This window comes from Balaenoptera acutorostrata, chromosome 8, assembly GCF_949987535.1.
Source record: "Balaenoptera acutorostrata chromosome 8, mBalAcu1.1, whole genome shotgun sequence".
Classification (NCBI taxonomy): domain Eukaryota; kingdom Metazoa; phylum Chordata; class Mammalia; order Artiodactyla; family Balaenopteridae; genus Balaenoptera; species Balaenoptera acutorostrata.
Window position 1 is genome coordinate 7,124,678 of NC_080071.1, and position 14,054 is coordinate 7,138,731.

The 14,054-nt window shown below is 37.7% G+C and overlaps 1 protein-coding gene across 11 annotated transcripts in view; it reads right to left on the reverse strand.

Moving 5' to 3' along the window:
• Positions 1-14,054, reverse strand: part of GTDC1 (glycosyltransferase like domain containing 1) — a 424,521-nt gene that overhangs the window by 52,969 nt on the left and 357,498 nt on the right. For all 11 annotated transcript variants that reach the window (XR_009009059.1, XR_009009061.1, XR_009009060.1 and 8 more), the window contains exon 9: positions 11,322-11,431. Coding sequence is in view for 7 of the 11 variants with exons in the window: in XM_057551460.1 (XP_057407443.1) it covers positions 11,322-11,431 (110 nt within the window). In the remaining 4 variants the exon portion in view is untranslated. The remainder of the gene's footprint in view (positions 1-11,321; positions 11,432-14,054) is intronic.

The following is a 14,054-nucleotide window of genomic DNA, read 5'->3' on the forward strand; positions in this document are numbered from 1 at the left end:
TGCTATATTATGCTTATGTGACTAAGGGTTGTGGAATCAATTCAGAGCAGCATTAAAAGAAACAAGATAGAACAGAAAAGAAAGAAAACATCAGAGTGCATCAAATGCAATGAGAACATGGATTACGTTATGAAAGCTTTGGGTCAATTATAAATATGCCTACATACAGGGGTCCACTAGATCACAATGTAAATATGTATATTGGTGTGGATCATCGTCAAAAGGTTGGAAACACTGTAATATTAGAATCTTTGGGTCCTATGAAGCTGAGTAATTACAATTGCTATCCTCAAGAACCTTCTGTTATTGAAGTATGACAAATACATAGTTAAGTATAAACAAAATCCCATGGACATTCAAAGAAGGGAGGCAGCGTATCTGTTTTAGAGGTCAGGGAAAGTGGTTGAGCTTTGACAGGCAGAAGAGGAGAAGGGGGTTCTGGGTAGTGACATGTGAGCTATCTTCAGGGAACACTGAGTAAACTAGGCTACAGCCCAGGATACTCATGGATAAGGACTGAAGTAAGGCTAGGAAGGTGGTTGAAACCACACTGAGAAATCCTGACCAATGAGGTTATACTTATTTGATAAGGGTAGGAGAGGAGAAGGTGAGATACACAGAGATTATCTTTAGCAAGTTGAAGTTAGCAAAAGCTTACAGGATGGAGCAGAGGGCAACTCTAATCAGCCCATGAGAGTGGCCAGAAGATTGTGACTGGCCTAGATCAATGGTTCTCAGCTGCCTGAAGTGGGAGCTGGGGTTGAGTGTGCAGATAGATATCGGATGATGAGGAGTAAAATATGTTTTGAGAAAGCATAATTATTATACTCATTGTTTTTATAATCAAAACTTCAAAAACTGTCACTCCGTGAAATCCCCATGGGGGTAGGGATGTTCACCCCATTTTAAAAGTTGCTGCACCCTAACCTCCAATGTCCTTTCTAGTTGCAACCTCATTTGGATGACTTTATTTTGTGGACAAGTAGTCTAAAGCTAAAAGAGGTGACATGGTTATAATCAGTGTCAGAGCTGGAACTAGACCCTGAGCCTTCTACAGTCCAGGACCGTGTTCATTCGACTGCACCATATATCTGTGATGGTTTCCATTTTACAAATGTAACAATTTGGGCAAGGAGGGATATAGCTGGAAAAGCTCACTATTTGGATCCAGATATTCACTCCCTGTTTTGTGCTGCTTTCTGTCAGAGACTCCTGTTCTGATAGCCATTGCAGGAAACATGAATTTGTAAAATAGGCAGGCTTTCCACCGAAGTCTCTTATTGGAGCAAATTTTACTTTGACCATACCACACTCCAAACCGTGAGCATAATACAACTACAGGAATTCAAAAAGATAAAACTCCAAAGCAACGTGTAGCAGCCACATTCCAAGACCTCCTGTCTGTCAACCCAAGTCATATATACATGTACAGCTTTTAAAATTAGCGTCTGTTTCTAATTTCCTATTGGCCTACCGATGTCTTGACTTTTTGCCATTCATTATTTAATTAATTTATCTATTTCCTTGTGTCATTCCCAAGCGTGCATTTCTCATAAACTTTAAGGACAGTTTTTGAAAATTAAAGAATATTTTTCCTCAGTAATGTTTTCACAGATATAACTTTTGAGAACAATTTCTTGAGAGATGTTTTAGGAGTTGTATTCTAGGACATATTATCTTCATGGTCTTCCCCCTGGTAGGATGGATAAATGATCTTGCCTTGAGAATTGCACTGAATTCTCTGGTTTCCATATAAAAGATAAATATTCCACTTACAGAAGCTGCAGGAGTAGAGTTCAAGCAGGCCTAAAGTTTAGGCCTGATGGAACGGCATGTCTGGGAGTGATCAGGGGAAGAAGACTGATTCTCACAGGATATGCTGAGCAGTGGCAGTGAACTGTTACCAGTTAACTGGTGTCTAGTGAGTCTCCTGAGCATTTGCTAGGGAAGGGCAGCTGCAGACTTAACAAACCTTTCCTGAGAAAGGAAACGAGAGCTTCTCAGGTACTGAGCGGGAACCTCACTCTTGCCTGGGGTATCAGTGAGAGCTGGGCAGGGGAGCTTGCCTCTCCAACTGGGAGTGCTGCTGACTCTGGCCCCATGCAGCTGTCTCTGTCTAAGAAGTTGTACTCTTCACCCGCAAAGTGTCTTCTGGTCAGTTACACCACTGCCCCTTACGGCAGCCAAGTGACAACTGACCATAGTGCTGTGTGATATGCGCCTTGCAAATGATGCAATGACTAAGGGTGCTGTGAGCAATTAGGGAGGGAAGGAAAAGGAAAGATACAGGACAAGAAACACCACTGGAGTTGGGATTTTGCTAAGTGGAGAAAGGGTATGCATGTGCCTATGTGCGGAGGGGCAGAGGAATTTAAGCAATAAATAACACAAGGCATGGACGTGGATAAGTGCACAGATGTACTCAGGAGATGGAAAAGGGAACTGGAATCCATGAGGGATTAGGCTGGGGTCAGAGTTTGAAGCACCTCATTCGCTGAGAGGAAATTTAAGTTCATCCTGCAGAAAAATCTATGAGACATGTTCTTATTGTTACACTATTGTGATTCTCTTCTTGGATGGTCTGGGTTTAGAAAGAACACCAATAACATTAGGTGTTTGAATCAAATATCAAAGTGTCCAGAGGCCTGAAGACCAATCTGAAGCTTTTGTAGGAGTCAAGGTCCCAGAAGGTAAGGGCAAAAACTAGGAAAGAAGCAGTAGCAACGAGGGCGAGGCATGGGAATGACTTCCATGGGATATATTCTCTGATGTGAAATTACTGAATCACGCAAAGGGTGTAGTAATCTATATGGCTCAGGACAAATAACTTACATTGCCATTACCATACATACAGATGTTTCCCCATTAGTTGGCCAGTCTTTGTTAGGATATGCCTTTACTTTTATTGCTTTGGTCAATGCAACCGCTTTCTCATAAATTCTCTGTATTTACACTTATTTCATTACTGGAAAAATTAAAGATTTTATTCCTAAAATTTGATTTAGCATTTATTTCTTCGGCTGTCACTACCTCTATTGTTTCCTAGCTGTGTGAGTAAAAGGCCTAGCCTTGTCCTTGGCACAGAATAAGACTTCAGTAAGTTATGGTACTTATACTCTGTTGAAGCTTTTGCAATCTTTTATCTATAGGATATATTTAAAATCTATACTTCATTACTTATATGAATATTTTGTTTTGTTAGTTTTATTCCACAGAGGTTATTTATTTTACCCAATTTCTTGTTTTCACTAAAAAATATTATATTTTAAAGCTGGGATAAGTATATTAAATTTTGTTATATAAGTTTGGTGGATGTTAAAATTATATACAAGCTGGGTTTATTTCGGAATTCTCTATTTTTGTCCATTTTTCTACCTTCATGTTTTTGAATCGGTAAAGTACTGTTTTAAAAGAGTACTTTTAACTTCATACATGTTCTGAATCTGGTAGGACATGTTTTCCTTCAATATTCCTTTGTTAGTGATTTCTGATACTCTTCCCGTTTATTTATTTTGTAGGAATTTTAGAACTACTCTGTGAAGATATATAAAGTAATATTTGGGCATCTTAATTGGAATCTTGTTAAATTCATAAATTAAGCTTAAGAGATACTGTCATTTCTATCTGAGTATTTATTCTTTCCTGTCAGGAGCATATATATCTACTTTTATTTTAATCTTCCCTACTTTCCCATTATATACTGTTGTTTTCTTCAGCAAAGGACTGGGAGACAGAAGACCTCATTTTCAAATCAGATTCCTGGGAAACTGACTTCCCCAACCATATTCTTGGGAAAGTGATTATATGCCTATTCCTAAGAATCATGTGAAGGTGGTTCTCTCTACTGAAAATCGACCTCAGATCCACGTTATTTCAGTGGGATGAATATAAATAATTTTCCTCAGATATAAACAGAGGGTGTTAATGCATGTTTGATTATCTAGTCATTAGATTGCTGTAAGGGTTATGAAATTATGTATTCAAAATTATTTGAAAATGTTACAATATAAACAAGGGCATGGTATAATAAAATGTAATTTAATTTTTAAAATGTTTTCCTGGACAGTAAGGTTCTAGAGGAAAGGAACCACATTTTCTCCTCTTGCTATCCACAATATGGTGCCAGACCACACTACGAACTCAGTAAATACTTGTATGTTAGGGGAATGAGTAGATAGTGATAAAATTTTTGAAAAAATTAAAAGGAAAAGGAAAGGTACGGTCTAGAGAGTATGACTTTAATCTTACTGGCACATTTATTTCATCTCATATACAATTGTATTACAATTCAACATTGATCAATATATTAATAGCTTTCCTTCTGCTGGGTCCCCCCGTAGCAAAATTTTATACCTTTATATTAATGTGATGTAAGTTACTTGTGTTTCTAGAACCTTTCTATTATTTCCCCCTTAGTGTAGCTGCTCTGCTGAAAATGAGATTGTAGCTGGGAGCTGAGAGAAAAGGGAGATGGGAGGGGAGGGAAATGTTATATAATTATCTTACATTTGACTCCAGAGCAAAGGATCAGGAATATGCCAAGATCACGGTAATAACCATTGTCATGCCAGATACTAACCAGAAGCTTTCCACATACTGTTCTTAACCTCAAATTAAAGGTGAACCAGAAAGACTTCTGTCTGCCAAAAATGTAGTTCAGGTTTTTACTTTCCTTTGCAATCTTTCTGCTCCCCGCCGCCCATGCCTAAAACTTAAAACTACTTCTCCCACAATGTAGGGAAAGAAGAATCCTGATGTAAGGCTTTGGCTGTTCATAGAAAAAAGTATTTGGTTTAGAGTTATCACTTGTGAGAAATTATTAAGTATACAAGCACATTCCATTGATTTGATATCTTAAGTATTTGCTTCTTCTTTTTTAAAAAACAAAACAAAACAAAACACCATCTTAAGGGCTAACAATGTGACCTTGTCATGAGAATTGGCCTAAGCTAAAAATATTTGCGTTGAGGAGCTTCTAGGCTTTTTGGTTCATTTGTAACATGGAGTGTGATGGATGCTTTACGTGGCAGAATGACCTTTCAATTTTCTGGATTAAAAATAATTAAAATAATGGCAAGAATGAACTTTTAAGGTTCAGCATCATTAATGTCCTCTTCTCATCCAAAATTCATTAAAGACTCATTCCGTATAAACTCTGAAGAGAAGTCCATGAGTCTTAAAGTAAAATCTGCATAGTAGTTTCGAAAGCAATTCCCTCCCCCCTCCCAAATTATGTAACTGTGCTTGAAATCCTCAATGTAACTCAAAGGAGTAGATAGGGTGGGTGGTTTCATTATTATTATTTCTCTTTCCCATCTTCTCCTTTGTATGGTACAGATGGATTAACTGAGATTAACCTAGAAAGCTACAGGACCCAGTCCCCAACCTGATCTTCTGACTTTAATTCTTATAAACGTTCCTGGCCTCCGCCCACTAGATGCCAGTAGCACCCTCCCCTTCCCACAACAGTTGTACCAACCAAAACGTCTCTGGGCGCTGCCAAATATCCCCTGGGGGTGGAGGGCAAAACTACTCCTAACTGACACTATAAGTTTTCCAAAATGCCATCACCGTAAGTGATAATTAACTCCATTCTCACAGAGAGCAGCTCGACTTCATATCAACTCAGCTTAATGGGACACAGTTGCTAGATGTGTCTTCAGACACAAGCTGGGTTGTCTCCAGCAAGAAGGCTGTGGGCAGTACTCTCATATTTGTTAAAAGTTCTTTATTCAACACGGATAGACTCACCCAGACTAAGGCAGATATCTTGGATAGGCTTGATTTTCTCTCTGATGGGTCACAGATCATGATGCATATTAAAGAACTATGGCGGTCAGTAGTGCTTTTCATCAACTATTTCTGCTCTCCTCCATTCTGGGCTCAAAGCAGGATTGCATTTCCTGGCCCCCCCTTATAGTTGGGCAGTGCCTTGCATCAAGTTCTGGCCAAAGAGTCGAGTGGAACCCTATGTCACTTTTAGGCCAGAACAGTGAATTGCTAATGAAAGAACGTCCTAGCTTTGTCTTGCATCTGGCACAGTAACTGGTAATGTTTGTGATGGTGGTTGCTTGGGTCTCTCTACAAGCTTGGGACCCTGAGTGACCATACGAATAGAACACTACTGCTCACCTGCCATAAACATAGAGTATGAATAAAAAATAAGTGTTGAGTGTTTTAAGCCACTGAGATTTTTAAGGCTGCTAGCTTAGCATAATTTAGCTTATTCTGACTGATGGAAGAACTGAAAGATGAGAACAGATTGAAAAATAGATTTAGGTTAAATCAAGGTCATTTACATGAAAACAGAAAATATAATATAAAACCACTTAGAACTTCCTTAAGTCTTAGGGTTCTCTATTTTCATTCACTAACTCTCTAATATTTGGAAATCATTTCAATGTAGGTTTTTAATATATCTGATACAGTATGTAAACTACATTATTCTATTACACCAAACTTATTCTTTCATTCATTCAAATAGTATTTATTGAACAGTAAATATATACCAAGTATTATTTGGAATATCTTCCCACTTCATATTGTTTTTGACACCTTTCTTGTGATGAAGACAGACGGCAGAAAGAAGAGGGAGTTCACTTTAATATCTAAGGAGTGATATATTTAGGAAATGAATTTGAGGTTTTGCAGGGGTTCTTTGTTTATTTGTTTTTAAACTTTCCATTTGCAAAGAGCTTATTAGAGAAAATGGAAATGATTTCATTTGAGTAGCCAGGAATTTTCCACCATTATCACCTCCTGCTGTCTTACCCGTAAAAGAGGGATGATTTTGTGGATTTCCACATAGAGGAGAATAGCAGAGAGGTGGGCTGACAAAGTTTGAATTGTGGATTGATAGTTGGATGGATGCGTGATTTCAGGCAAGTGCCTTAACCTCCCTGTTTCTGACTTTTCTCAGCTGCAATATGATAATCACAAAAGTGCCTAATTCACAGGGCTGTTGTGACGAATAAACAAGGCAATGCACAAAGGGCTTCTAATAGTACCTGGCACATGCTAAGTGCTCTAGGAACTGATGGATAATGCACTGGAGTTAGACTGCTTCCGTGATGCAAACATCACAGAAGATGTTTGTTTTATTCACCACTTCATCTTAAACATCTAGTTTAGTGTTTGGCATAAAGTAGATATTTAAAAATCATGTGTTGAACACATACAGAAGTGAGTAGGGATGAGGAGACTGACCCCCAGGTTCTACTCCTAACCTTGCCACTACCTACTGCCCGTCTCACCCACTGTGCCCAGCTGTGAGCACTTGGAATAGTCCCTGTCCTAGATCTAGCATCTCTTTTGTAAACTGAAAGGATCATGCAAAAGAATGATAAACTATGTAGCTATAAACTAGAATCGATAATCAACTACTACACTTTTCAGAAAAAGGATGATAATAACCTTACCACAACATAATTTGAAAATAATCAACAGTATGAAGACTCTACAAAGTTGCTCTACTGTGGTTTTAACATTTTCAAAAGAAATTTAATGGAGATTGTCTGCTTAATCAAAAAGGGCAGTAAAACTCACTAGCACTAATGCCATCACTCAGAGATATGCTACCTTTCCCTACAAGTTCTGTGTAGAGGGAAGGAGAAAGAAGTTGGATACAGAGTAATTAATGTACAAACTTGCAGCTAGAGTAAGAATAAGTCCTGGAGATCAAAAATACAGCATAGTGATTATAGTCAACAATACTGTATTATATACTTTAAAATTGCTAAGAGACTAGATCTTACACGTTCTCACTGCGATAAAGAAATAATTATGTGATGTGAGAGAGACCTTAGCTAGAGCTACACTGGTAATCATATTGCAATATGTAAATGTATCAAGTTATCACATTGTACACCTTAAATTTATACAATGTTATATGTATAAGTCTTACCTCAAGGGAAAAAAAAAAAAGAGTAATTTAATGGTCCTGCCGTCATGTATTAAACCTTTCTTGGTTTTCCAACACATCTAGGCTTGTGTGTGAAAGAGCAAAACTTGACTCATAAGGAGTGTAATCAAAGTGACTTAAGCCTTCAAAGTCTCAGTTTTTCCATCTATCAAAGGTGATAATAATACCTACGCCTTTGGGATTATCATGAGCATTATATGAAATAACCTGGCAAAGGACCAAGCAAGAAGCAAACTTTCAATAAATAATAGCAATTAACAGGATAATAATGATTATTATTGCAATTATTTACAAGAAAACCACTTCCTCACAAATGTTAACAGTGTTCAGAGTTATCCTTCTGGCTGATACTGCACAGTGTATAAGTTGGTTTGAGGGTATGGGTTTTAGATATGCTAGTGGAGCACCTAGAAGAGACAACAGGCAAAGAACTGTATGCCTGCTAGGTAACCCTTTGCGTGAAGTGCTGGATGGTGAGGTGGGGAAAAAAAATTAATGTTTAAACTTAGAGAAGCAGTTGGGTCAGAAAACAAGAAAATGGAAAGGTAGCACAGCATAGTGGTTAAAAGTATTATGTATTGATAGTTATGTGACTTCACTTAATTTCTCTGTGCCTCAGTTTCCTCACCTAAGAAAAATGGAGACAGTAATACTGAATGAGACCGTTAAGAAGAGTTAACATTTATAAATGGCTTAGAACAATGCCTGAAATACAGCAAGTGCTATATTAGTGTTTGTCAAACCAGGACAGTGATACAAATGGCAGAAGTTACACAGAACTGCCTGTGAAGAAACCTTTGGAGTAAAGACTAGCAAGGTGGCCTTCTAGGAGCACAACCTGGAAATCTACCAGGCTCAGTCATCCAGCCAACAACTTGGGCTCCTCCCATGTGCAAGGTGAAGTTCTGTAGCCTTAAAGAGAATTGATTCACATTTGACATGACAGAGATGGGCCAGAGGCAAGGGCAGAAAGGAGCTCCAGCTGGGACTGGGAGTAACAGAAGTGTGTACGTAGGTAATATGACCCTTCCTATGGTCTTCCCCAGCATGCCCTGATGATCCCACAGCATCCTAGGTACCTGTTAATTATATGTAAGTGTCTCCCCAAGGCAGGGCTCTCTGAGGTGCAGACTGAGTCCTGTTCACTGTGAAATCCCCCTTCCACAGTGCTCAGCAAGTATGTGTTGAGGTCAAAACAAAGTGAGTAAAAGATTGAGCCTGTAATTACTGAGCACTCAGTTCTTGGGCCCCTAATTGCTCCCCATCCCACTTTCAATCCCCAGTGCTGCCCTAAATAGCTCAGTGTTAACGTGTGGGAAGGGAGAGCTGTGATTCCAAGGACATGGCCCTTTGAGTGAGAACCTAGTCTCCTTTGTAGTGGTGGCTTAAAATTACCCAACAGTGAAGCTGGCTACAAAGCCTTCTGCTTAGGAATATCCTCGAGGCTCTTTCCTCAGTTCATCCACAAACACCTCAAAACCGGCACAAACAAAGTTGAACTCACTAGCTTTGCAAATGAGCTGATTTTTTTCTTCCTTCTTTCTTGACAGCCATCCATCTATCAAATTCTTTTCTGTGTTTTCCTTGAGAATCTCTCTCTCCTACAGCCCCTCTCACTAATCTCTCTTCCACCACCTCACAGAATCACACTTGGATGACCGCTGCAGAGTCTTACTGCAATTCTGCCTACATATCACTGCAAGACAAATCTTCCTAAAATACACGCTTTATCATATTTCTTTCCAGTTCAAGACCGAGGCTCCCTATTTTTTACCTTTACCTAATCTACTTTGCTCATCCTCCATACTTTGGCCCTACCCTGCCCATGTATTACTTACTTATTAAATTTCGCATGCAGAGTCTTCTATTTTACTTAGTGACCTCATAGCACTCATCACTGAAATTGTTCTATTTAAGTACAATATCTAAAATACTTGCTTCTCTATGCTTTGCCCATGTTGTTTCCCCTTTTGGAATACCCTAATCCTTTGGCTATTCAAGTCCTAGCTCTTCAACTAACATTCTACTCTAAGCCACATGTGTCAGTACTAATATATAATTATATTATCCTGTGTTTCCCTCTCCGTTTCCCACCCTTATGCAAAAGTGTTCCCTCTTCAAGAAAACTATAAACTGCTTGAGGGCAGGGAGTTTACATTTTTATCTGTATATTCAACAAATATTTATTGAGTTCCAGCCTTGTACCAGGCACTGCACTAGGCTCTGAGGTACCGTGATGAACAAGATAGTCATAATCTATGTCCTCCCAGCACCTACATTCTAATGTTTATGTGTATGTGTGTGTGGGGGGGGGGAGTGAGATAAGAAATTACACATAATTATATGATCAGAAACTGAGGGAGGCACCATGAGGTAAAAGTGTAGGGTGCCATGAGACCATTGCAAAGCTTCGCACTGAAAGAAAATGCCCTCGAGCTGAGAGCGAATGAATAAAATACAAATAGGCAAATGTGCAAAGGTTTAAAGAAGCCTGGAACCTTAGAGGAACTGAGAAAAGTTTGGTGTCCATAAGTGCAGGGGGCAGAGGATGAGCCATATCAGATGAAGCTACTGAGGTACAAGCTGGGTGTACTTCCTTGTGTGTGAATCAAAAAGCACTTGCTAAGTGAGGGTAAACTTTAAGTGGTCCTTAAGAGTCATAAAGCATGATGACAGAGGCCATTTCTGAACTTTTCTTGTCTGTATACTTGGAGTTTACAAAAAAGAGCTGGATACCCAAAGCTTAAAAAATATGAACACCTAAGTGCTTAGGACGGTGGTTGGGATGCTCATCTTACTGACCCAAACGTGCCCAGTGAGGATGCAGGGTGAAGGAAATGGCTTGGAACCGGCTCCATGTGGCATTAAGGATGAGAAGACTTGCTGCTATCAGCTTTGGATTTTTGTTTGTTTCTCAAGTTCAATAAAAAAGGCATGGACCAATGACAACTATGATATGTGTCCACTCCACATTGCAAGTTTGACGCCAAAATGCTTTACACAGGCCACCTAACAGATGGTAATGTATTTCAGCCATTACCAATGTGAGTAGGAATCAAACCAGTGACCCCAGAGGTGAGAGGGTGTATATCCAATTACAAATTCCCACTTTCCTTAAGTGTTAAGATGCTTAAAGCAATATATGTTATTTACATCAGGATGCATGCACTGTATAAACTATATATGATAAAAGAGATGACTTCACGTTCTTAACTTAAATCAAAGAATGCTTACTTAAGTATTTTTTTAATTGAATCACACTTTAATGCCAGCATATAATCTTTTGGTTAACAGTGCTCATCTTGATTATTCTAACAAAGGGAAACATGGAAATTAATACTGAAGTTGTACAGCTTATGTCATCTATAAAAATACACACCAGAAAATTCAAAAGAAATACCTGGGACATCTGTGAAGGTTTCTCCAAGGACAGATACGTGGAAATTGAGTCCTAAGTCCTTAAGATGCATCAATACCTTAAAAAAACTCTCTGGATCTTTATCATGCTCCCTGGAAATAAAAACACAAAACAAAACTTGTGATATCTTAGGGTATGTGTTAGGAAAAGTGTTTTCACTTCTCATAGTATCAATTCCTCTCATGGTCTACTGTTAGTTAGGAGAGCCTCTGGCATCCAAGCTGAGATCCTCCCTCACCCTTATACTGTAGCATTAGTATTGAGTGTTTTCATGAATCTAATTTCTCTATCATGGATCAAAACCCAGTCCTGTTGAAGTCTCAAGGCTCTGCAGCCTTTTATTAAAGGCTGTTTTTTCACATATTTTGGTTAGACTATAGAAAGTCTAGCTTATTTTCCTTTCTCCTAAAATGGTTAATTTTCCACTTAACACAGGTTTTTAACAAAAGAAAAGACCAGTCTTCAAAGGACGATTCTCTACTGATCATGAGAATGTACCAAAGATGCTTTTCATTTCCATGAGACTGAGTACCTCTCTCTCACATTTACTGAGCCTCTTTGTGTCCACAAGGAACACACAGTTTAGGGAGTGAGATTACAGACTCTCTCACTAATCTCTCATTTTTAATAATTGAATGGAGAATTATAAATACATCAAAAGGGGGTAGGCCTGAGTCTAAGTCCACTGAGTATTAACTTAGGAGTGGAGGTTAGTCAACGCATAAAAGAATAGTAATAAAGATAATTCTTTCATTTAGTAGAAGCTTTGAAAAACATGGATTATTTTTGTTTGTTTAGCTTGTCAGTCTTCTTTGTAATGACAGAATGAGAGGCTAAAGGACACTAAAATTTAAAAAAATCACCAATTCAAGAAATCACACTAAAATGCAATGACTTATTTTTTACATTCTAAGGTGTGAATATTTCGGTATTTCTTGCATTTAATTACACTGTTTTAAATTATCTTATTTCAGACAGATGTGGACCAGATGTCTTCAAAATATTTGTTTTTTCATTTATAATTCAGAATTTAAACTTATTTTCTATATTTCAGAGAAATAGTTATATATCAGCAATTGAATTTCTCATTTACCAACTAATTATGTAAAATAAATCTGTAAATTGATCAAACTGCTATATGAAATACGAAAATTATATCATTCAGGAAATCTCATGAAAAATGACATCTGCAACCCTAAATGTGTTAATTCACAATTCAGTCAATATTTTCAGTATCAAGAATTAAAACAAATGCATCTTCTGATTAACATTTTAAAACGGCAGTATAATCTCCTGGAATTGTAAGATCTTATAGAATTAGAGTTCTGTAACAATTTATTTTAAGCTCTCAGTTTGATTTGCTTCAAATAATAAAGAATGCAGTGGCAAAATATTCATTGCTTTTTAAGATGATGGGTATTACACACATGTACCATTGGGAAGTTTTTGGGTAATTCTCACATATACTACTGCTGTGGGCAAGAAAAAAGACTCAAAACAGTTTAAAGTAAAGAATACACCATATGTTATCTTCAACCATATCAATCAAATAGCTGCCACCTAACCTGTAATATATGTTATTTTACTCTGACTCTCTTGGAAATATGTAGATGAAAAGAATGGAAACAATATAACATAATATATTTTAAGGAGGGAGTGACACCACAGGGAAATCTAGCCACTCAATTCTCTAAATTTTTCATTTTGAGTTCCAAAAATTTTGGCTATGGGTCCCTGAGAGAATATCTATTCTAAATATTTCCTGCTGCTTGTTTGTTGGTTGGTTGGTTTGTTTTGTATTAAAGTAAAAGTAGATGTGGCTTGGGCTTGGAAGGAGGTTTAATTGGGTAGAAGTTGTAGTTCTTAAAAGATTCCCATGTGAGTATTTTCAAAGCAGCAGGCTTCATGAACCTATATTTTCAGTGTTTCTATACAAGATAAATGCATGACAATCCTACTGTATTCTTAAGATATTTTTTATAGGTGGACAAAAGCTTTCATATTCAATAGTCACTTTGCATAAGAACACAAAAGAGATTTGCATGAATCTCCTCTCTTTTTGTTTAAACTATAATATATGGATGAATGTAAGGTGAGATTCTTCTTCCACATAATTATCCCTCAGAAAAAGAGGCATCTTATCTAAAGTCCTTATAAAGTCTCTCATGATACCAGGCACTCTCTCAATTACTTTATTTTGAACAAAGTACAGTTTAGGGAAATAGCATTAACCTTAGACGCCAACTGATGAGAATTTTGGATAGTTTTAGCAGTCATTCGCTTGATGGGACTGGTAAAAACAGAAGCCAAGGGATTTAATACTGAGTTAGTAATTATTTTGGGAGACATGACCTAAAAATTCAAAGTGTTTTTGAAAACAAGTATTTTAAAGATCACTAAAAAAAGTAATAGAGTAAGTGGTTACTGGAGACTATGGGTAGTAAGTGGGTTTTTATAGCCAGAGAAAAGATTTCCAGTGATGGCATCATACGGTTTCACAATCTCGCACCCCAAACCGCTTAGACTGAATTCCAGATGACAGGTGGCGGAAACATGCCAACTGCCTGAAAAGGTGGTACCATTCTGATGTCAAGAATGCATGGGAGGGGGAGTTGGACTAAAACTACATCATAAACTATAAGGTTGAGAAAAGAGCAATACTTCTAAAAATATTCTACATGATATATGCTAATATATAAAGTATTATCTATGTCT